At 34.7% G+C, this 25,004-nt stretch overlaps 1 protein-coding gene and 1 pseudogene across 1 annotated transcript; both read right to left on the reverse strand.

Annotated features, from left to right (window-relative positions):
- Nucleotides 1–149: 149 nt before the first annotated feature.
- Nucleotides 150–8,747, reverse strand: LOC132270407 (pleiotropic drug resistance protein 3-like; annotated as a pseudogene).
- Nucleotides 8,748–12,405: 3,658 nt separating this feature from the next.
- Nucleotides 12,406–16,022, reverse strand: LOC132271883 (receptor-like protein EIX2). The gene has a single exon (XM_059773378.1). The coding sequence runs from the start codon at nucleotides 15,893–15,895 to the stop codon at nucleotides 12,449–12,451; it is 3,447 nt and encodes a 1,148-aa protein (XP_059629361.1). The 5' UTR covers nucleotides 15,896–16,022; the 3' UTR covers nucleotides 12,406–12,448.
- Between the last annotated feature and the right edge of the window lie 8,982 nt (nucleotides 16,023–25,004).

Below are 25,004 nucleotides of genomic sequence, written 5' to 3' on the forward strand. Positions count from 1 at the left end.
ATATTTCTCTAATAATAAATGATTGACGTGCACAATATTTTCTTACAATCTTGTACTCATGTACAGTTTTCTGCACATTATTGAAACATATATAGATAGAGAAGTTATCACATTTGAAAGTTCCATTACAACTTTAATAATCATGGGGATTACCTCCTCTGAAAGTTCAGCTTTGCTATGGAATATGCAAAAACAGATGCAAAGACTAGTGGGAAAGCAAAAAGAACTAATGCTGCGATACCTAAATTATCACAGTGATACCCATAATAACTTTCTAAGAATGTATTATTTCTTCTTCTATATCTCCATATTGTGAAGTAAGTAGGCCTTTCAGGACCAGGCTGTTATGCAAATCCAGTAACACCAAGCCCACCATTTTGGAATTTTCTGTAAGAGAAAAATTTTTTAGATAGTTAAGACTAGTTGAAATTGAATTTTAATTATAATATGGAACTAAAGACTTTGTAACAAGTTTCTATCTTATTTGTTTTGAAATTTAAGATGGTTAGCATAATACTAGGAAAATGCATAGGCTGAGGAAATAACAATACTTTTCATCTTCAATTACTCAATAAAAATATAGATATTTTTACGACTTCAATTGGATAAAAAGTCTGAGTTTTTCCTTCTAGACTTTTTGGCTTTGACATCATAAAAGTTTAATACTTGAATGGTGTTGTAACTTGTAAGGGCTCAATTAATAAGTTGAGAAAACAATTGTCAGGTTCAAAAGAGTCGGAATTAACTTACTGGTCCTGTTATGATGTATCTTGCGAACAAATTCAATATGGTGTAACAGAAGGCTGCCAGTACTGAAGCGACTTGAAAATTTGGGGTCAATGAAACAAGCATCATCCCAAGGTAAGTGAAGTAGAGCATTGTACAAAACATTGTGTAGAAATACCAGAATACTTTGTCTACCGACAGGTCAAAATTTATTGCTGGATATGTTATTATCACAAATAAAACTGTTTAAAGAAAACTATATGGAATTTCAATAGGTGAGGTGATGTTTCCAGAGACATGCTTTGAATTGGTTCCATCCATTTTGTGAAAAGCGAGTAGAGAAATGTAAAGCATTTGAACCTTGTGCTGGGAAGTTCAGTTCATTAACCACTGCTTTGGTTTCCCTACATACAAAAGAACGTTATTACCTGATTTATTTATTTTTCTAGGTCTTCGTATATCAACCAATGTGAAAAACCAACATCTTAAAAGAGTGTCAATGACAGTCTCATAAATAATGCTTATGCTTATCGACATAGATGAGACTCTTTGTAGAGTTGGGCAAAGTCTAAACCATGTTGTGCTTCTACAGATGTACTTGTAACCTCTAACATCCACGTTGCAGGGTTGTAATTTTCATGGAATTTTGGCATTCCATCAATGCTCTGCCATAAAATACTGTAGTTCTTTAGTGATTATGGTTTTCATTTCTCTGGGTTATGATTAAATGCTAGTTATGGAGTAGTGAAGAATCAACCTGGGTGCAATTATAGAATTATTTAGAACAAAGAAGGCCATTGTCTAGTGTTAGTGTAATTTGCACATTGGCTGCTTTAATTAATTAATATGGAGAAGGAAAACATAAAGTTAGAATGAGGGAAGAGGTGCACGTCACTGTTGCTTACCTGAAAATATTTTATAAGTTTACTTGAATGCTGCCCCAACTCTCCGGAATATATTATTTGTCCTCCTCTCTTCATTAAAATTAGCAGCAAAAAAAAAAAAAAAAAAAAAAACCCCAATGATATTACTCTTATTTAGTAAGTAATAAGCAATCGTATCCAGAGAAAAAAGGCAAACTCAGTGCACGAGACTCACGTCATTGTGGTGTTTGAGAGGGTTAGATGTACTCAGTCTTACCTCCGCATGCGGCGAGGCTGTTTCCCTGTTTCGAATCTGTGACGTCTAGGTCACAATGGAGCAACCTTACTGCTGCGCCAAGGCTCAACCTTTAATTGTGTCCAGAAGTAATTTTCTGTTCATTTAATCAGCTGGAGATACTGTAACGAGTACTAGTTGAGGTAAAAGTTGACTCATGTAGTAAATTGTCCCTACCAACTAATTTTTTTGTGATTAGAAACAAGTAACTAGCATCCTTTTACAGTTTAAAGATATGCATGACGCTGTTCATACAACACTAGAGTGTGTGAGGACCGGATGATATCCCAAAATTAAGCACCGAACTTCTCTATGTTTTTTTGTTTATGTGGTGTACCATGGTGACTCTATCTGTTGGCATACTTAGTATTTTAGAGATGTTGGAGGATCAAAGTGACTGTTATTGTGATGCTAATAATTTGTCACAGGACTAACTTTATTTTTATATACCGAATTGTTCTGCTTAGCTACCTCATCAAATGCCTCAAATATGTCAATACTTGGCTGGTGAATGGTGCACACCACTGTCCTCCTTTGTTTTAACAATATTCTTCACTACTCGCATGACAATTGCAGCTGCTCTGGCATATAGACCAGAAGTGGGTTCATCCATGAATATTATAGATGGATTTGATACAAGCTCTATAGCTATGGTTAGCCTCTTATGCTGCTCATTTGATATACCACTCACACCAGGATAACCAACTAAATCATCTTTAATATCTTCAAGTTCAATCATTCGAAGAACATCAGCAACAAATTCCTGTAACATACAAACATTAGTGAATCATTCTAGGCTATGTTCTTCTTCTTCTTTTCTTTTATATCTAAGCGAGTTATACAAGGATATATTCATGTTAAATTCTTATTGCAACTTGTTTTTTTATTGCATTAATGTTGGAAACTGCTAGTATATTCAATGGAAGTAGAGACATCTTACAGATTTTGTTCTTTGATCTATTTGAGATGGCAAGTGTAGCCAAGCTGAGAATGTCACTGATTCTTCTATTGTAATTTGTGGAGAATGCATGTCAGTTTGCTCACAGTTACCTGATATTCTGGCATATGTGTCTTGGACTTTAGGGTGACCTCCAATTCTTATATCTCCTTCGATAACACCACCAGTTTTTCTTCCTGAAAGAACATCCATAAGTGTTGTTTTCCCAGCACCGCTAACCCCCATTAAAGCTGTAAGAATTCCAGGCCTAAATGCTCCAGTAATATCTTGTAGAAGCTGTAGCCTTTCTGGCTGGATACCTTGTCCTCTCATTTTCTGTAACAGATGTATGAAAGAAACTTAATCAATTCAAGTCATATCCGGCAGTGTTAGAATTAGTCCTCACTGGATAATACAATTACCTTAGGAGTGTCAACAAAATATTGCACATTCTCGAACGTTATTGTCATTTGCTCAAACGGTAAAACCATCCCTGTTGCATTTATTGACTCTTTGTCCTTATTAGTTTGCTTAAGAACAAACGACCTCATCCATGTTATATGTAATAGTATTACCTTCAACTTCAGATAGCTGTGGAAACTTACAACTACCATCTTACCCATATTTTTGTTATACAATTAGTTTCTTACCTATTCCTTCTTCCACAGGAGTTTTGGAAGAATTAGCATGACGGCATTCTTTTTCTTGAGATGATATCTGAGATTGTCTTTCCCTCCTATGTCAGAGAGCTTTTCATGAGAAATTATAGTCCAAGATCTTCCTGGAGCTGAAGACATTTTATTTTCAACTGATAAGGTTAGTGAATGAAGAAACCATCTATAACTTGATTCTTTTTTCTTTATAGTTAGTATTTACATGAGAGGGAGATAAGCTTACGCTTTAAATAACTCAGTGCACAGGTGAATCCAATATTAAAAAACATCCAAAATCCAACTAATGCTCCTACTGATATCCAATAAAAGTAACCACTGTAGTTTAAGCCACGTTTTGTTAGGACTTGCTGGCCTATAGTAGCATTTGATGTTGAAACCTCCTGTAAAGAGAATGATTGAATAAGCACACTGTAATGAAAACAATTATATTGGTCTCTACATTGATCTAGTCAACAATATAACCAGCTTTGCTTTCACCTTTTGCCACCTTGGGGCAAGGAATTCATTTACTGAAACACCGATCTCCGCATATGTTAATGGAGAAAGCCAGAAGGCCCATTTTAGCGAAGCAGGCAAAATGGCTGCATTGACAAAGACATATAATTATGTTAGCAGAAGTATCTACTTTGGATAGAATGGTCTTAAATGAAATCATGCTATGTCCTTACGTCGTGGAATAATAAAGCCACCAAATAAGAATATTAATAATATGGAGAAGAGACCACAAGATGCAGCGACAGATGGATTCTGGAACACGGATGCAACAAAACGGAACAAAGATATTGCTACTTGGTGTAAAAGGAAAAGAAGAAGGAACTGGCCAAGAAACCTGTAGGCATAGATAATGTTAGGACTTGGAGAGGGAGAATACATTTATTTGCATAATTGAATACCTTTTTTTTATCTTAAAGAACACACCTTTCTGGTTCAGGACTGTAACCAATGACATAATAGGTGAGAGCAGTCCAAAGAAAAGCGTCTAGAAATGAAAATGGGATCTTCAGAATGGCTGCTGGAATGGAATAAGCCCATGCAGGGTAAAAGTAGAAATCTCTTTGCTTGTAGAAGACAGAAAGTCTGGAAACAGTCAATGACAACTCTGCAGCCCCATTGGTCATGAGTCTAACGAGGGCGTAAAACAGAGCTCCCATGTATAAATTTGCATGGACGACGTTAATATTCATCCGTGTACGTGTAAACACCGTCATTGTTATTAGTGCAATGACTACAAGCTGCATGAATAAAATGTTAAATTAAGATGAATAAAAGAACTTACTAATTTCTCAGGCAAATCAGACCATTTACACACTGATGCAACCCTACAATAACTTTCTGTCTTACCTGTGCGGATTTGAATATGTGAACGAATTCGTTGCGCTTCATAAGAAGCCATTCTCTACCAATGCATGCTTTGAATACTTCCCATTTTCTGAGAGAGTAAATGTTAAACGACAACGCATTTTTGTGGAACTCGGATTTACTGAAAGGTCGGGAAAGTTCTTCATCTAGCTTCTGCCCCACATGAAACTTTCTGAATATGTTTCCAAACTCTTCTATAGGGACATAATTGTAAGGTTGGTCTTTATAGTGCCAGTACTGTGGTTGATCCTTTTTGGAAACTACCTGCATGTATATAGAATCCTTTGGGTGAAAAGTAACTAATTTGGACATATTATTGAATGAGTTGAACAGGAAACATACTTCTTGGAGGAACTCTGCGATGCCTTTCCTTGGTGGGCACTTGAAACCACAATGCTCAAAGAATTCCAAAACATTATTCCGAGGCCCATGGTATACAATCTTTCATTCAGCCATCAAGATGATGTCATCAAAGAGATCAAATGTCTCAGGTGCTGGCTGAAGAAGTGATACCAAAATGGTGGATCCTGAAATGTGTGTCCACTGCTGAAGACAAGAAACAATCTGGAATGTGGTTGAACTATCTAAGCCAGTTGAAATTTCATCCATGAGGAGAACTTTTGCTGGACCAATTATCATTTCCCCTGGTAGGTGCACATAAAAAACTAGTGAAAATTATTGTGGTGAAATGAGAGATTTTCATGTCATGTGCGCCACAAATGATTCACTCTCATAGCTAACTCCATAATTTTTGGATCACTAGAGATCTTAATCTAATAGTTTTCCATTGATTATTAACGAGTGACTATCTAATGGTGAATTTTTATGAGAAGAATAATTAGGGGCACCTCATAGTAAAATTTGACATGTTAGAGCCTGCCTACCCAACCTGTTGTTAGCCTTTTCGTTTGACCACCTGATATCCCTCTTCTCATAGCATCTCCCACAATTGTATCCACGCAAATGTCCATCCCAAGGATCTGAATAGCCATAAAAGTGGTGGTAGAATAATAGCCTTTGACTAAACAAAAGTTGGAAAGTGGTTCTTGAAATTATTATTATTATTATTATTATTTTTTATTTTTATTTTTTGACTTTGTTGAGGAAAGTTAAAATGTAGTCTGTCTGAAGAGTTATTTTTAATCCTTGTATGGAAATTGCCTGTTGGGGTAATTTACCATCGGAAATAGTCAGGAAGAGAATGGACCAAGCTGCCATAATTTTGTGAACATGATAGGAAATGGAATTGTGCTGAATTGGTTCATGCAGATTATTGTTTACCTTCATGTAAGTGTCTACTTCTGGGATAATTCCAGCTTGCTTCTCCCTTCTGCTGACTTCCTTCATGATTTCTTCAATACCAAACAAATTAGTCATCAGATCAACATAATTCTGTAAGAATGAGATCATGAATGTGTTTCTCAGAAAGAAATCTACCTGTTCTGCTTCCAAGGCCCTGACAACTTGCTGAGAAGTTGAGTGTTTCTCTTAGTCATGTCAGAAATGTGCAGGTCATATTGACTTATATAAGCTGACTTCTTGTGAGGAACAAACTCATTCGACTTGTAACCGTTGTAGGAGATGTCTTCTTCGACCTAAAATGAAGATTTTACGAGAACAGATTTTTTTCAATAAGTGAGTATGATTAATTAGAAAGTACTCTAACTTCGAACTTTTAACTATTTAAAGCTTTTGGCTAAGTTTTGGATACAATGCAAGAATGTTGATTGTTTCTGTGAATTCTTTCTCACTATTAATACTATATTTTAACTTTTGGCTTGTATTTTCTTCGATAGGGGTACGATAAATAAGGAGCAGAAAACCTTAAGAGTTTGGTCTAGTTTCCCTGCAAGTGCCATTAACAAAGTGGTCTTCCCACAGCCTGGAGGCCCCAGTAATAGTGTCAACCTGCCAAAAACTAAATTTATGTGAGGTAATCTTGTTTTACAATCTATTTTTCCCTCTGTAAACAAAGAAGACAACAAAGAATTAAATAGCGCTAATGATAACCTTGAAGGCTTGACCCTATCTGCATGAGAATTGCGTCCAACAATATTTGTGATAGCCTGTTCAACATTATACATCTGTTTTAGTGTCCAATGACCAACAATTCAGGTATATAAAAATATGCTAAACTGTCAGCTTTAGATGTATTGCATTGCACAAAAACTGTGGTAAAAGTATTTTTCTTACCTAAACTTCTGAGTCATATAAGCAACTGAATTTTACTCACTTTCTAAAAATTAACATTTTTAGTAGTTAATTTTTCAATTCAAAGAACTGTCCGACAAAATGCTTAAGCTAAAAATAAAGTTGAAAGGCAGGATTTGATAATATAGGGCAGAGAATTGTGTAAGAGACCTCTCGTCCTTTTTTTTTTAATGGTTGTATCTGAAACTTGGAGACCAGGAAATGGAAAAATAAAAGCAAATTACTGAATTTCATTTTTTAATGTTTGCCTTGGAAAGTTAAAGGGAAAAATATGAAAATTCAAATCTTCATGACGAGTTCTCGTCTTAGAAGGACAAATCAAAATAATAAGAAACAAATAGTTAGAATAGCAACATCTAGGAACATTAACTGGGAAGAATAATTAATTTATACAGTTGTATTGAGAATTTTTGTATAAGTGATATGAGTGTTTACTTGCAATAGAGAATGGAAAATGAAGTTCATGTTTCTTACCCCATTCATAATGATTATTGTGAAACAGAGTATTCTGTTTAAAAAAGATTAGAAAAAAGCGAAAGAAAGCCACTTACACTGACAATGCTTTTTAGGGTGTTCGATAGTGTTGGGAAGGGCTTCCCATGAACTACTTCACAGTCTGCCACTTCTATAAACAAATTCTGGTATCTCACTTCCACAGTAGGCAATTCCAGTCCAACTCTGAAGAGCGAAGGACAAATTCATTCTATTATATGCATGCATATAAATACATAATAACTACATGCATGAACATATATATTGTATGATTTGTGCATATAAAAAGCTAGGTTATCTGCGCTCATAGCAAGTACATATTTCTTTTACTCGAGACTTGTGATAGAGTCCTGCCTTCTAATCTAGGCATTAAATAACAAAGGCATACACTGGTTTATGTCCTTTCTATAATGGGTGTTGGAGTGTGACTAATTTTTTCATTATTATGCACAAGAGTCCTACTGCTTCGTCTGAATTCGGCCCAGAAATAATTTAATTTTCCTATGCACAAAGCGGCTGCTCTCAAGACTTGAATTCGCGTTCTTGCACTTTTCAATTTGAGGCTTTAGCATTTTACCAATTAATGACCCTTTAGTCTAGTTATTAAAACAAAAAAAACAAAAAAATTGAAGGTAACAATCACAAGTTCAGGTAAAAGATAGGTTCACAATTAAATTTTTTATTTTTTTTCTTTCTATGCAATATGCATGAATGACTATAACTATGACTACGAGTATGACTATGAATGAACAATATATTTAAGGGTAGAAATTAAAGGATGGACAAAATTAAATGATTTATGTTTACCTGTCAATTCTCTCTCTCATTTTTCGTAACTATTGGTGATTATCTTGCTCAATTTTCTTCAAGAGCTTCTCAATGAATACATGCCGTTCTAGAGCTCCAAGGTTGGTGACGTCAATCGCTGCCTTACTGATCTCCCCTTCCTTGCCAAATAATGATGTTCTAAGTCGTTTGTACGTGGGTAATCTTTCAATTGCAGCCCACTGCAACTCTATTTCGTTGTCATTTTCTCTAAATGGCATTTCATCTGAAGTAATATTACTATTATTACTCCTCAAACTTGATGCCTGCAGGTGACCAAAGGACGATCTGCTGTTCCTTTCCATCTGTGCCAGCTCTATACTGAGGAATTCTGTGTCATCTGATCTTTCTGTATGCTCTGCCATTCTCTTTTTTCCGTTGACTATATTATAATGTAATGTTGCTTCTTCCCAACTTTTAGTATTTTTAATTTCAATTTCAAATGATTGCTTAATCTGAACAAAGAATTAAAATTGTAATTCAATTCTACAGGAAGGCATGCATTTATAGAATTATGACTCCCATGCTGTTTGCATGTGTTAGTTTTCTATTGTGGTACTCTTCTCTAGCTGTGATTTTGATTGTGTCTGATTAGAATCTCATATTTTTTACTCATCAGCTGTTAAGCGCGCCTTGTTATTTTATTAAACAAATAAATTTGTGATATTAATAGTATAAACGGGTAGTCTGTATTTAATGGCTATTGTAAGTTGGATTTGATAAGAAAAGATTGTCGGAAAGTGATTCAGAATCATTTGAGCACTGGGTGTGGATGAATTGATCAGATTGCAGAACACACTAGGGTCATGAAATCGTTTGGAAAGCATAATGTAGAGCTTTTGCAGTTGGTATAGTGTAATGGTGTGGAATCATTTTCACCGGAAAATGTAATGATGAAAGTTATAGTTATAGGCAAAATGGCTACTAGCCTACTATGGATGTTTATTGTTTATTCAGCAGAGTTAATTTGTCGTGTGTGAATTCAGTATCTCCCTGCATATCTACGTTTATGAGCTGTACGTTCACACACACACACACACACACACACATATCTTTTTTATTAACATCTTCGTCCACATGCTTATGCATGCAGTGATCTTGGTTTTCTCGCAAGTAATTAACCTTCGTTTTGTTTTGGAAAATTTACGGTTTGAGCATGAGTTGTAGATCTATTTGTATATGAGAAAGAATACTTTTATTTTATATTTGGATGGATTTGTGTGTCTGCATTCTCTTAGAAGCTCTCCGTTTCTTAATTTGCCCAAATACGAATTTATAAATTTTCATGTTAAACGAGAAATGTAATCATAAAATAAAAATGTGAATGAAAATGAGTTTGAATGCTTATATCATTTTGGTTTGGATGTTACTAGGATACATGTACACACACACAATTGAATACATGTGCGTATTATATTTAAATGAGTTTGAATGCTTGTGTCAATTTTAGAACTACTTTACATGCCGAAGTGTCTTCAAAAGTGAGAAATTATTAGATGATTTTGGTTTGTTTAATATTTGGTGAAGTAATTTAATAAAAGTCCTTTGATCATGACACTTTATAATATATTAATATACTCTTGTGGATTTTTTTTTTTTTGTTAATTTCGAAATTTGTATTTAATCGATCCTCCGAGTGTCAGTGGTTAAGAACCATCTAGTAATTTCTCCTTCAAAGTACCTAAAAATATAGGTATGCGGACTAAAATCATATTTATACACACACACATAATTATTTTTCAGTATTGCTTAATGAAAAGTCCATTAAAAAAAAATAATAAAATTTGAAGTCGTTTGAATATAAAAGCAGGTATTTTGTCAAAATAATATTAAGATTAAATCTGCCTTTGTTCTTTTTCTCCTATCATCTTATATATAGGTTGTATATATGGCACTGCATACACTTTTTATTTTTATTTAGTCATTGATTTTCGTTTAGCCCTAGAATTGGGTGATCTATTTTATATTCCTCATGGTTTGCATTTTTATTAATAAATAATAAGATACCTTAAGAACAGATTGTCTATACTTGCTTTTTTGGTTTTTCAAGATTTGGTCAACTTTATACTTTGATAACGTACTTATTCAACATTATATTCATTTTTAAATTTGAAGTCGTTGTTTGAATATAAAAAGCAGGCTCTTTGTTAAAATAATATTAAGATTAAATCTTCCTTTGTTCTTTTTCTCCTAACATCTTATATATAGGTTGTATATATGGCACTGCATACACTTTTTATTTTTATTTAGTCATTGATTTTCGTTTTGCCCTAGAATTGCGTGATCTATTTTATATTCCTCATGGTTTACTTAAATAATTATTAACCATGATATAACTACTAATTTTAGATAAATATTAAAATTCATAGTTTTAAACTATTAGTCATAATTGTAAATCATAATAGGTCAACAGCATAAAATAGTAAAACTTATTAAGTATTAGGTTCGCATATGAAGAACTTTTATCCTGAAAATTATTTCAACTAAGTGTATAAAATAATTCTAACTACTTTTTAGACTTTGGGTGTGAAGTTTTAATAGATTATTTATTTTTTTTGCTTGGACAAGGTAGCTCTAGCGGATTTTATATTACAATATAAGTTTAACAACAATGGAGTGATATTGGTGGTAATAATTTAAACCTACTATTTATGAATTTTGAATCGTGGATAGCTGAAAAAATAGAGTATGAGACAAATATTGTGAAAAAATTACAAATATAATTGAATTTCTGATTTTGTATGCTTTGATTCCCACATATAAAATGTAATTAGGATAATATGAAAAAATCACAAATATAATTGAATTTGTGATTTTGGACCATTTTTTTTTTGTGTGTGTTTAATTTATCCCAGCTTGAAGGACAAAAGGACATAATTATTTTTGTATTTTTAATTTCAATTTCAAATGATTGCTTAATCTGAACAAAGAATTAAAATTGTAATTCAATCCTACATGAATTCTAAAATTGGCCTAAACAAATGTATTTGGAATTTGATAACATAGTGCATATGGTTGACAGGCGGTCCTAACATTTGATAATGTGCCCACACAATCCCTTTTGTCAACTCCTTTACTGGCTCAGGGGTCTGTATATTTACCATTGTCAAGACCTTGCAATTAAACTGATTTTCTAACAAATGGTTGGGAAAATGCTTTATAGAATTGAATGAAGGATCTAATTTAATATTAGAAATATTTTTGTCTGAGTTTTCATTAGGACTGTCTTGGGCTGGAATTAAGGCTGTCTTCGCTACAGAGATTTTTCTTTAATACAGAAAACATACTGCACAAATGTAGAAATTTTCCTTAACTCTGTTATTGGACTTCTGATTACTTTAAGAGGACAACAAAAATGGGGTTTTTCTCTCTTTATTATTATTATTATTTTTTATTTGTGATAATAATTAACAATGATGTATTCTTCTGTGTTTTTTCATGAACTTTGCTTGCCTAATCAATTTCTTGTAGCACCATCACTTCTATCATAATGCATGCATGCCTCGCCTCCAGAATTGACACGGTTATATGATTTTATTCTTCATTGAAACAACATGCTGTTAATAAAGACGATTTCTTTTCCAGAAAAAACGTAGGTTTTTTTTTTTTTTTTTTTTTTTTTTTTTTTTTTTTTTTTTTTCTCGAAAATTTCAAGTGGATGTGCTATCACGAAGACTGGATATGCTTCGGCTATGGTTACTGGTTGCGCCTGATGGCAAAATTATCCAACCACAAGCAGATACATGGTTCAGATTTGATGCACAAACTTTCCGACATTCATTGTCAGCCAATCTCCTAATCATGAAGGGGAAGAATCATAGGGTGTTTTGCATTTCACCTTCTCCATGTGGCCCCAACCCACCCTTGTTTGTACTAACTTTTATGGCCTCCAAGTTAACTTGGAAGAGAGAACATACAGGTTTTATAAATCTGGAAAAAAGAGAGTGAAGATAGGAAATTGATGCAAGAGAATGATGAAAGCATAATTCAATCATCTATGTATGCAGAAAATCACAGATTGCATTACAGATTAATAAAGATCACAATTTTTATTTATGTTGCTGTATCATCCACGTGAACATATAACGCTATGAAACCTATACCAGATATTATCCATGAACTGAAAACATACGAATCTCCATGACTTGTTAAACAGAAATGGACCAACTACACCCCAAAAGCCCACCACAAATCCTAGTGCCATACTAACATAGAACCAGTCCACTGCAAATCTATGGCCTGTTTTGTCTGCTCCATTTTCAATAGCAGATGGTGTATCATTAACACCGCAGTTGTTATTAACAGGAGGTCCACATAAACTGTTTCCAACATAACTGAATGCATCAAAACTTTGAAGTTGAGTGCTTGATGGTATTTTTCCACTCAAATTGTTGTAGGACAAGTTCAAGTGACTTAGAAATGTCAAACTTGACATGCTTGGAGGGATTTCACCAAAAAGATGATTCATGGAGAAATCAATGGCTTCTAGTTGTTCCATAGCACCAATATTCTTTGGAATTCTTCCTATCAAAAGATTATAAGACAAATTTAATGAATGAAGCCCTCGGAGACTCGTCAATTCCTCAGGGATCTCTCCTGATAAATTGTTATTTGAAAAATCCATGCTCGTAACCAGTTGAAGAATTGTGCTATATCCCGTCATTTGTCCTTTTATTACCAACAATGCATTCTCTAAAAAACCTTCAAAATAGTATCGAGTAGAATTAGGCTGGTATGACATTTGTTGACTTGAGTTTTGTTGTATGGCCATAGCGCTCAAATTCATCAAACATGCTGGTATACTTCCCGAAAAATTATTATGTGCAAGGTCCAAGATTTGAAGTGAACTGAGTGCACAAAGTTTCTTAGGAATATAGCTTTGAAACTTATTTGATCTTAGGATAAGAATCTTGAGATTTGAAAGCCTTTCTCCTATCCATGTGGGTATACTTCCTGAAAATTCATTTTCACCAAAATCAATAGCCACTAACCTTGTGCAATTTTGCAGTGACAAAGGTAATTCCCCAGATAGGCTATTGTTTCGTAAATGCAACGATTCGAGAAAATCTAGAGATCCCATGGAGCTTGGGATTTTGCCGCTTAGATTGTTATTTACTAAATTTATGAACTCCAAGCTATTCCAGCTTGTCCAACAGTTTGGCAATTCTCTTGACAAACGATTTCTTTCCAAATTAAGAAGTTGCAGGTTCTTAGATTCATCCATCTTGTAGCATAGAAATTGACGAATAGATCCAGAAAATGAATTGTTCGAAAGATCCAGTGTCGATATATTTGATGACATACGGGGCAATGTACCATTAAAGTGGTTGGAACTTAAGTCAATTGCACTGAATGGCACAGATGTGGCTAAAAACTCATCTACAATCTCTCCATGGATATGATTGTGAGAGATATTTAAATAGAAAATATGAGATGATAAGTTCCAAAACCACCTAGGAATGGTATCCGAAATTCCAGTATGTGATATGTCTAGAATCTCTAAATTTTTCTGTGAGTGAAGCCAATGGGGAAATTGTGGACCTAACCGACATGACCTGAATGACAATTCCCAAAGTTGGAATGGAGGAACCCAATTTGGACTGACACTCAAGAACAATTGATTCCCAGATCCATCGAGATACCTCAATCGTGTGAGGTTGGCGAAGTGGACTTCAGAGATGATACCTTGTAATGAATTTTGTGACACATGAAAATTTTCTAGATGTGCAAGTTGGCCAAGACTCTCAGGGAGAGGTCCACTCAAGTTATTGTTATAAAGATATACATTCTTCAGAGAATGTAATCTTCCCAAGGACACTGGAAGTTCACCAGAAAGAGAATTATGAGATAGATCAAGAGAGACCAATTTTTTAGATCTTCCAAGTTCAGGAAAATGGCCCCGAAGTTTATTGTAGCTTAAATCTAGAGTTTCTATTTCATCTAAAATGCAACTGGACAGAATCTTTGAAATCTCCAATATATCACCACCAAGTTCAACACTTGCCAACCCAAGTTGCCAGTTCAACATTTGCAACTTGAGTACTTTCAAGTTGCAAAGATTTTCAAAGGATCTTGGCAATCCCCCTGTGAAGAAATTCCATGACAGATCAAGATATTCAAGATGACTGAAATTAGAAAGCCACTCAGGTATTGTAGAATTGAAGAGATTGAAGGACAGATCAAGGTGTTTAAGAAGGCTAAAATTAGATAGCCACTCAGGTATTGCAGAATTGAAAAGATTGGAGGACAAATCAAGGTATTCAAGGCGGCTAAAACTAGATAGCCAATCAGGTGTTGTAGAATTGAAGAGATTGCAGGAAAGATCAAGATATCTAAGAGAGGTGATGTTTCTCAGACGAAAAGGTGGAATTGATTCAAAACGGTTAAAAGAAAGATCAAGGACGGCAAGAGAAGTAAAATTAAGAATATGTAAAGGAGGAAAGTGATGAATCCCACAATAGACCAAGTGTAACTCTACCAAAGAAGGGAGCATGTTGATTTGCTGCAACCAATCATGTGCTTTGCTGAGGTTCACGCTCTCCAGATAAAGGTGCTGCAACAAGGAACTACCAGAAATCCATTCAAGAGTGTGAGCATATAGATTGCCTCCAAGTCTGAGATAGTGCAAATTGGAGAGGTTCCCCAGTTGATGAGGAATCACTCCTTCCAAATCTCCCCGAAGATCAAGGACGGCAAGAGAAGTAAAATTAAGAATATGTAAAGGAGGAAAGTGATGAATCCCACAATAGACCAAGTGTAACTCTACCAAAGAAGGGAGCATGTTGATTTGCTGCAACCAATCATGTGCTTTGCTGAGGTTCACGTTCTCCAGATGAAGGTGCTGCAACAAGGAACTACCAGAAATCCATTGAAGAGTGTTAGCATATAGATTGCCATCATACCAACCTCCAAGTCTGAGATAGTGCAAATTGGAGAGGTTCCCCAGTTGATGAGGAATCACTCCTTCAAAACCTCCATCAAGATCAAGGAAGTGCAACCCAGAGAGGTTTCCTAGTTGACTTGGGATGACTCCCTCAAATACAGAGTAGGAGAGATTAAGATATCTTAACCTCCCCAAGGAACCAATGAAGCTTGGAATCTGAATCCCAAGAAAATAGTTGCCGCTAATATCCAAGTGAGTCAGATGCTTCAAATCAAGTAAGGATGGGTTTAGCTTACCACCCAAACTGTTTTCAATATCATTAAAACGATTTCGAAGGTGGAGCTCCTGGACATTGCCTGTTAAATTGTTACAGACAACTCCAACCCATTCGCAACAGTCCCCTCCTGATTGATCAGCAACCCATGAGAAGAGACGATTTGAAGGATCACTTAGATCTTGCTTGAATTTCAGAAGGGCTCGTCTTTCATTCTCCACGCAAACCACATGATGAGAGCTGTTGTTTCCACTACAAAAGACCACAATTGTATCAAAAGTTAGTACTACTGAAGTAATCAGAAACACAATTGCAAGATTAATGCTAACATCTGTAATGGATTTTGCCATAATCATGCAAGGATATAAGCAACAGCTAGTAACTAATGCTGGCTATATATATATATATATATATTGAACTTATAATACTGTATCAAAAGATTTAATATATATTGATGATGATGATGGATGAGAATGGAATTGAAGGAAGATGTGCAACGTATTTATAGCAGCAGGTGGCAGGTGCGAACTATCAAGGGAAGTTTCCTAGTAACCACATACTGTCTTGACTCTCTTTTCATAAAGTCTTTTGCGTGTTCTCCCCACCAAAACCAACAAACACTTCATTAAATTATTCCCCTGTTTTGACTCTCTTCAGCAATCCAGGGTGTTTTTAATGGGATTCAGATTTTTAGTCTTTTGCGTGTTCTTCTAGAAAAAGTTTAATTATTTTGAATACTTGCAATTACCCCAAATCATTTGAATATTTGTAATCACTTAGGAGTAATAGAGAAATTCAAATGCAGGTTTAAATTTAAAGGTTTAGATTAAACTATAATTACTAAAATCGTATAACTAAACTTCTTTTATTTATTTAATTTTTTTTATTTGAAGTTAAATGCTTTCAATTTCAATAGCAGATAATCTTTTAGAATTATGAAAATAATTTACAATTCTATAAAACTTAATCATAAAAATAGTTTACAATTCTATAAAACTCTCTATTATTATTGAATATTTTCTACCGACAACAGTTTTTACGAGCTCACTAATATACAAAATTTCAAACTCTCTCCAACATTCCACAATATAAAATGTAAAATATATGCGACGTAGTAAATTACTCACTTGATTACACTGTACCGAATGGGAAGCCGAAAGTAATTGTAATCAAATGTTTTTTTTCCCTCTTAACTCAAGCCTTTAATAGAATACAAAATGTGAATATTTATACATGTATATAATTCTCCAATATACTTTTATTTTTCTTTATTCAAAATTTTTATGTAAAACTTTGTTCAAGCAATCAAAAAGTTTAAAATACAAAATGCATTTTTTTTATAATGTTTTAACCGAAACAAATGAAGCCTTTTGTTTGATGTTATCAATCTGTAAGCTAGACAACAATATTTTAAGCAGCCTTATTGTTTTCTAGTCATTTTATGAACATATTTAATATCAACAGCCAAGAAGTTCAACCGAAGCCAAACTGTGGTTTTTATTTTATTTTAGGATTTACTACTTTAATATTTTGCAATTGGGAATTTAGGATATAAGAAAATTGAGTAAATTCCACGTCGTCTGATTTAGCTAGCTATCTTCGGTTTTGGAAGTGGTGACACTGGAATTTGGTATATAATAAATTGGTATTATAATTTATTTTTCATTTATATTTTATTTTAAAGTTAAAGAGTTGTTCAAAGTTCTTGCAAAATCCTATTGGTACTAGTGAATTTCGTAGTCAAATCCTAAAGCCCAACCCAGGAGAGCTGTATAACTAGGCATTTATATTAATTGGGCCATGGCTAGAACGATCTGTGTGTGCGGGTGTGCGCGCGCCAACTGCCAACCATAGGTCCATAAGTTGTTTAGATGGTTGGGGAAGAAAATGGAAATGTCAATTAGGAAAGTAATAGAAGGGAAATATGGTTTTTGACATGAAAAAATAATAATAATTTGGTTATATAATTCTTGTCCGTATCAAAATTTTTTTTTTTCATGACATAAATTATACAATATATTTATATCACTTTTTTTTTATGACATAAATTACACTATTTGTATATCACGTTTTTTTTTTTTTTGTTTTTATGACATAAATCACTTTTTTTATGACATAAATTACACAATATTTTCTAACTTCTCTTCCACTCCTAATTTTTTTTTGAATTGCAACAGTATAATTACAAATACTTGAACATCTTGAATTGCAACTTGAGATGATGGTTTTTGACATGAAAAATGTCAAAACACAATACAATTCCCAACAAAATATGTCAAAGCACTGGTTTTTAGGGGCATGTGTTCTTCTTCGAAGCGCATGTTTCCTCAATTATTTCAAAATTCATAAAATAATTAATGGTTGGGAGTTTATCCCAAACGCCTGAAATCATTATCCTAAAACAGTAGAATGAGATGTTGTTCAGCATCTTTTGCTTATGAGTAATGATACTGAGCCCACCACTTAAACCCTACATCACCACCATCATCTCAAGTTGCAATTCAATTTTTTTTTGAGAAACCAGTGGTTTGACAATTCTATAAAACTTAATCGCTACCATTTTTCTAAATACTTCAGAATTTTTGTAATTGCAAAGTCTTTGTTAGATATGATGGCTATGTCGAAAGTCTTTACGTATAATCTAGGCAACCCTGCTTCTATAATTCCACAAAGAAAATTTATTTCATTTCAACGTGCCGTTTAAGTTTTAAACAAACAGCCATTACTTAATTGGAGTCTTTCGTAGAACAAAGTAAGATGAGATCATGATATAAGTGTGTGACAATTTCTATCACTTCATTGACTTGGATGGCGATGGTTAATTCTACTTCTTATGTTTTGTTTTGTGACAAATTTAGAGTCATACCCCACTGTGTAAAGTTGGGTACAAATAATTGATGTTATGTGATTGACCAAGACCACATAGTCCCGCACTACCTACTAATTTTTCCCAAATAAGGTCCAATGGTTATGGAATAATTTCTAATATCTCGGTGACTCTTAATAAAACTAGTGTTTCATTATGGTGTCCAATTGCTTCACAGTAAGAGTGTTTCCTCATAATTTTTTCTTTTCAAATTTTCTCTACACGTAATGTGATCGATATTTTCTGAAGTAATCTTTCTACAAAATTGTCAAATTCTCTTAACAAAATAGGCTCCATCGGGTGCTAGGGACGTAATTGTTATAGGACGATATATCTCACAATGGGATCCATATCACTCACTAGCTATTTTCCCTATTACACCGAAGACTTTGCAATTGCAAAGTCTTTGGATTATATATATTAGACGTGACCTCTTTGCCCTCTTTGCAGAAAGTCTTTGCGTGTGACGCAGGCAAAAAGCTTCCATAATTCCACATAAAGTCTTTTGCGTGTTGTCCCACCAAAACCAACGAACACTTATTATTCCCCTCTTTAAACTCTATTTTGACTCTATTTCACAGGGCTTTGGATTATATATATTAGACGTGACCTCTTTGCCTTCTTTGCAGAAAGTCTTTGCGTGTGACATGGGCAAAACGCTTCCATAATTCCACATAAAGTCTTTTGCGTGTTGTCCCACCAAAACCAATGAACACTTCATTAAATTATTCTCCTCTTTAAAGTCTGTTTTGACTCTGTTTCACGGGGCTTTTTGTACTCGTATTTCAAATTAGGCACAGTGCTTTAAAAAATACTCTCTTTCATGTATGAGGATTTGAGTTCCACCTACACCCATCAATAACTAACTAATGCAAAATGACCAATTAAAATGTTCAAATTTTGTTATCACACAAGCTTAACTAATCTTTTCATAACAATTACTTTTTTTTTTTTTTTTTTTTTTTTTTTTTTTTTTTTTCAATATAAGGGCACGACTCCGGGATATGAGCTCCTAATAATTTTCTTTCAGTATTCGAGGGTGTTTTTATAACAAATACCTATTGTTCAGTAAAAGGGAAAATAAGAGGGGAGAAAAAACATAGAAAATAATACTTATCTATATTTTGTTGAAAAATGAATAATAAACTACTTAAATGTTCATTTAGAGCCCTCAAATTGTACTTAAATATAATAAAATTTTAAACTTATTTTATTATTATTATTTTTTCCACACCCCTTCAAAGAATTATTAGTGCCTACCAGGATTCTATCCTGATTATTTATAATATTTATAAGTAGGTGGTTTCATTGAACAATTGGATTTGTTGGGTGCCAGTAATTAAAATCACAATGGTGTTTTTGTATCCATTTTCAATTTTGTGTATGAAGTTCATTCTAAAAATGATGTATTTTTATTTTTTTAAGGGTGGGGGGTGAGGGGGTGAAGGGATGTATGAGACATGCTATTATTTTAGTGTGTATTTGAATTCTCATTTGCTTAGGCTAGAGAATTAAACACCACCACAGCCCGCGCGAGTGTCTCAATAGATAAGTGATCTTTTGGGACAAATTGTAAACTCTAATGTGTTAATTTCAACTCTAACAGAGTGCAAAATATCTGAACTTGAACAATGCACGTGATTTGCGGATGATTACGCGTATTTAAATAAATAAAATAAAGTAAATAATAAAGTCGAACGTGTTAATTTTGACTTCCAATAAGATTCATCTCATTCATTGGCTACGATCTTTCCAATTGCACCAAGGTTTTCACAACTGCAAAGTCTACCCATATAAGTTAGACATGACTGCTTTGCCAAAAGTCTTTGCTTGTGACCCGGGCAAAACGCTTACATAATTCCATTTTAAGTCTCCATTGTTACACGGAATATAGATTTTAAGTCTCCATTGGCGTCTTAATTATGATTTCTTGGTTTGATATTGAAATTCATGGGCCAAAGTAAAATGAGATATTGTGACAAGTGTATGACAACCTTTACCACTTCATTGACTTGGCTGGAAAATTGCTAACTCTATATATTATTATGTTCTGTTGGGAGAAAAACTAAATTGAGCAAGTTGTAGCGAGGATATGGTATCACCAACTTATTAAATATTGTCATGTAGTGATAGGACTCACTAAAATAAAATATTTTTACCTAAATGACATGATACAATTAGTTGATGGCACAGCAACGAAGTATTAAAGGTGTAAGAAAGTTTTTCTCCAAGTTGGGTGTGATAGAGAAAAATATAAACCTACCCTACCCTCGATAAGATTGATTATATTTAATTATCAAGGATAATGAAATCTGATGTGGTTCAACATGGTAAGAATAATCATATCATAATTGGAGGAGGTCAAAAGGATTATTCATATCCCCGACAAATCTGGCAAGAAATCTCCTATGATCTCGCACAAGCGAAAGATAAGATCAACCATCGACATCGGCGGAACCAATTGGATTCCAATCGACAGCCATAAATAGGGCACTAAGCCGTTAAAGAAGGTATGAGAAAAAATTCCTAAACAAAAGATATATAGTTATTATGTGATACGATTACAAGTACTAACTTGATCGTCGGAGGGTTCTTAGCTGGCACCCCACCGGCGCCATTCGAAGTGACGTCCTTTTGTTTTGCAGGTAAATGCCGTCGTTCCGAGTCGTGAGGATTTACGCATCAACAGGGTGTATACGAGCGTTTCTTGATTGGTTAGGACCACAAGATCCCGAACCACTTAATAATTCAATCATTTTATCCAAAATTCAAATTTTATTAATGAAATAGAACCCATTCTCTACTGACAGGTGTTAGGAACGTGATTGTCATCCAACGATATATCGATATCATAATGAGATTCATCTCACTTACTCGTTACTATTTTTCTAGTTACACCAAAGTCTTTCCAATTCCAAAAAGTCTTTGTGCGTGGTGTAGACAAAACGCTTCCATAAATCCATTTCAAGTTTGAAAATATACAGTCTTTGGATTTGCATAAATAAAAGGACCACAAACCCTCCTTATTCATGTCCGCTATTCCATAACTTGCATACAGCCACTATTTAATAGGGCTCTTTATTACAATTTCATAATTTGAAATTGCAATTTGTGGGACAAAGTAATATGAAATGTGAAAATGTGATGACCGAGATTTTTAAAATTTTAAATTATATTTATTTCATAATTTTTAGTGATATTATTTAATTTTAAATTGGAGACTGAATCATGTTCAGTTTAGAATTTGGATTTGTTACTATATATATATATATGTGTGTGTGTTTGTCGGGAGCAGGCCGGCCGAAGTGATAAGAAGGAAAATTAGTAATTGATTTAATTTTGATTTTTTATTTTGAGGTTGTTTTAGTGGAGGTGTAGTTTGTGTATAGTTGATATATTGCGGCAATTGGAAACGGAAGCAAAAATGAGAATGGTGATGATGGTTTTTGGTGCGGGACCCACGAGATATTTTGTGGGTTTGATTTAGTTGGTTGTTTTCTTGTATATATATATATATATTTGATGGAATGAGCGAAGAGAAGGGAGCAGCCGAGATTTAGAGAGATGATGGCGGGACCCATGAATAGATTTCTTAGCAAAATTATTGCTTTGGTTTGAGTTATCACGTGGCTTTGTATGAGAAAAATGGGCAAGTTGGCTGAATGCAACAATGAGAAAGGAAAGATAAGAAAAAGGTGGAAAAGAAGGAAGAGAGAAGAAAAAGTTTGGAGATTTTATTAAAAATTTTAAATTAAATATATATGTATTTTATTTATACTTGTGTATGTTTATTTTGTAAAATTGTTTTATTAACCCTGAAATTCTTATTATAGTTTTTCTTATGGAAATTTTTTTGTCTCACCACCCTCCAGTTTCAAATACCGAAAATGTACGAGAATTGCTAGATTCGGGTTTAGGTGGAAGAGTAGGATTTAATTTATTTATTTGGAGTTTTTTTTTTATGTATGTTGAGGCTAAAATTCGCGCAGTCCGATACGATACTGTTTTCCTGCAAGGAAGAGAGGAGAAGATCGATGAACCTTGACGGCACCGGTGTGGTGCCTGCCAAGAGCTCTCCGACGATCAAATTAGTCACGGAGGTCTAAAAAGAAGGCCTGGATTCATAATAGTTTTTTCGTCGTACCTTCTTTAATAGTTTGATGCCCTATTTATGGCTGTCGATTGGAATCAAAATCGATCGTTCCGCTGATGTCGATGGTTAACCTTATCTTCCGCTTGTGCGAAATCATAGGAGATTTATTACCAGATTTGTCGGGATATGATTTAATCCTTTTGACCTCCTCCAGTTATAGTAGGATTGTTTTTACCTGTTGAATCACGTCAGATTTGATTTCATTATCCTTAATAATGAAATCTAATTAATCTTATCTAGGGTAGGGTAGGTTTATATTTTTCCCTATCAGTTGCCCCCCATTCCCAAGCTTGCACGTCTAGCTTTGGGAATGTAATAATAATAATAATACTTTTTTTTTTTTTTTTCCAACCCCGGTGAATAGTACCCGCGGGTACTATTCCCGAGGGTACTATTCACGTAAATAGTAACTCAGGGAATTTTTTTTTTTTTTTTTGCACCCGAGGGAACAGTACCCTCGGGTACTATGCATGAACAATACCCCCCCGCGGATACTGTTCATGAATAGTAATATATATATATATATATGTATATATATATATATATTTTTGCACCCGAGGGAACAGTACTCTTCCTTTTATAAAGGAATAAATTATATGAATTTCACTCCTTAATAAGGGAATTGAACTTTACAACTTTTACTCAGCTCACCTTTTTAATAAATGATTTTTATTTACTATCCCTTATTGTAAGGGGATATTAATTATGGGATTCATCCAACCCAAGTCCTTGTAGTACAGGACATTCATTTATTATCCCTTATATTACGGGGATATGGATTACGGGATTCATTCAACCCGGGTCCTGATAATACAGGATACTTATCCCCTATAGTTAGGGGATATGGATGACGGGATTCATTTAGCCCGGGTCCTTGTAATACAGGACATTCATTTACTATTCCCTTATAGTACGGGGATACGGATTACGGGATTCATTCAGCTCGGGTCCTTGTAATACATGATACTTATCCCCTATTGTCCGGGTAAATGGATGACGGGATTCATTCAGCCCGAGTCCTTGTAATATAGGACACTCATTTACTATTTCCTTATAGTACGGGGATACGGATTACTGGATTCATTCAGCCCGGGTCCTTGTAATACAAGACACTCATTTACTATCCCTTATAGTACGGGGATACTGCACGTATAAACTAAAAGGAATTTTATTAAAGACCATCATTATTAAAAACAAAATAACACATGATGGAGCTACTCTCCATTTAAAATAATTAACTAAGATGCCCCCAGTCTTTATTGTGAATGACTTGATAAGGCTAATTCCAGCCGCAAGACAATTTTTAATCGGTATATTCATCTGAGTCATTCTCATGATATGTGCTTTCGCTCTGGCTGAAAAACGATTTCTTATATTTGGTATTATTTTCATCCCTGGCGAGAGGGGCTGGCCTCTTCTTGTCCTCTCCTTCCTTCCGTGTACTCATGGTGTCTTCAGCGTTGATGTGTTTTTGCGCTCTGACCAGCAACTTTATCATGCTGGTGGGAGGTTCTTTTGATAAGGAGAACAAGAATCTGGAGGTTTGAAGTCCTCCTATGAAAGCGGTCAAAGCTACCTTGTCGTCTGCCTCTTCTACCTGCAACATCTCTGCGTTGAATCGGGTGATGTATTCCTGAATTGACTCTTCCTTTTGTTGCTCCACGGTAAACAAGTAGGTAGCCGGCCTCCTATGCCTCTGACCTGCAATGAAGTGGCTCACAAACTGCTTACTCAATTCTTCGAAGCTGTTGATGGTTCCTGGCTTCAACTTGTTGAACCAAACTCTCGCTGATCCCTTAAGTGTAGTGGGAAAAGCTCGGCACATGATTTCATCTGGCACAGCGTGTAAATGCATAAGAGCTTGAAAAGTTTCCAGGTGATCGAGGGGATCTTTGGTCCCATCGAAGCTTTCGAACGAGGGCATCCTGAACTTGCTAGGTAGTGGACATTTCATAACGGCGGGGCTGAAAGGCAAGTTGGTCCTTTGTACTAGGTCATCTACGGCGGCATGACCTTTCCCTTTCATAGCCTGCATTACATCTTCCATTTTCCCCTTGAGATCCTTGATCTGCAAGTCGAGATGGGTAACTTTCTTTGTCTTTTCCTTAAGACAGAAGGCTATGCTTTCAGGAGGTCGGGAACTCCGTAGGAGAGATGGGTGAGCCACCTCTCTATGTCGGGTTCCCACCTTGCTTTGTTCCACTTCAGTCTCATTTTAGGGGGAATGATTATCCCTCTCTTTAAGATTTTCATTACCTCCGTTTGGACTTGAGAGATCTTGTTCTGGAAAGTTTTGTTGAGCCGGTGGAACAAGGTGTTGCAAGAGCGTTGCATTTTGCTGGATTAACTGGTTCATACCTTGACTCAGAGTTTGAACCTGTAGTTCCAACGCTGCAAGCCGTGCCTGGTCGTTTGGGACGTCCAGGTTTTCACCCAACTCTACCCT

The sequence above is a fragment of the Cornus florida genome, unplaced genomic scaffold (assembly GCF_030987335.1).
Source record: "Cornus florida cultivar Cherokee Brave unplaced genomic scaffold, ASM3098733v1 CherokeeBrave_3.0.0_Hap2_Chr08, whole genome shotgun sequence".
Lineage (NCBI taxonomy): Eukaryota > Viridiplantae > Streptophyta > Magnoliopsida > Cornales > Cornaceae > Cornus > Cornus florida.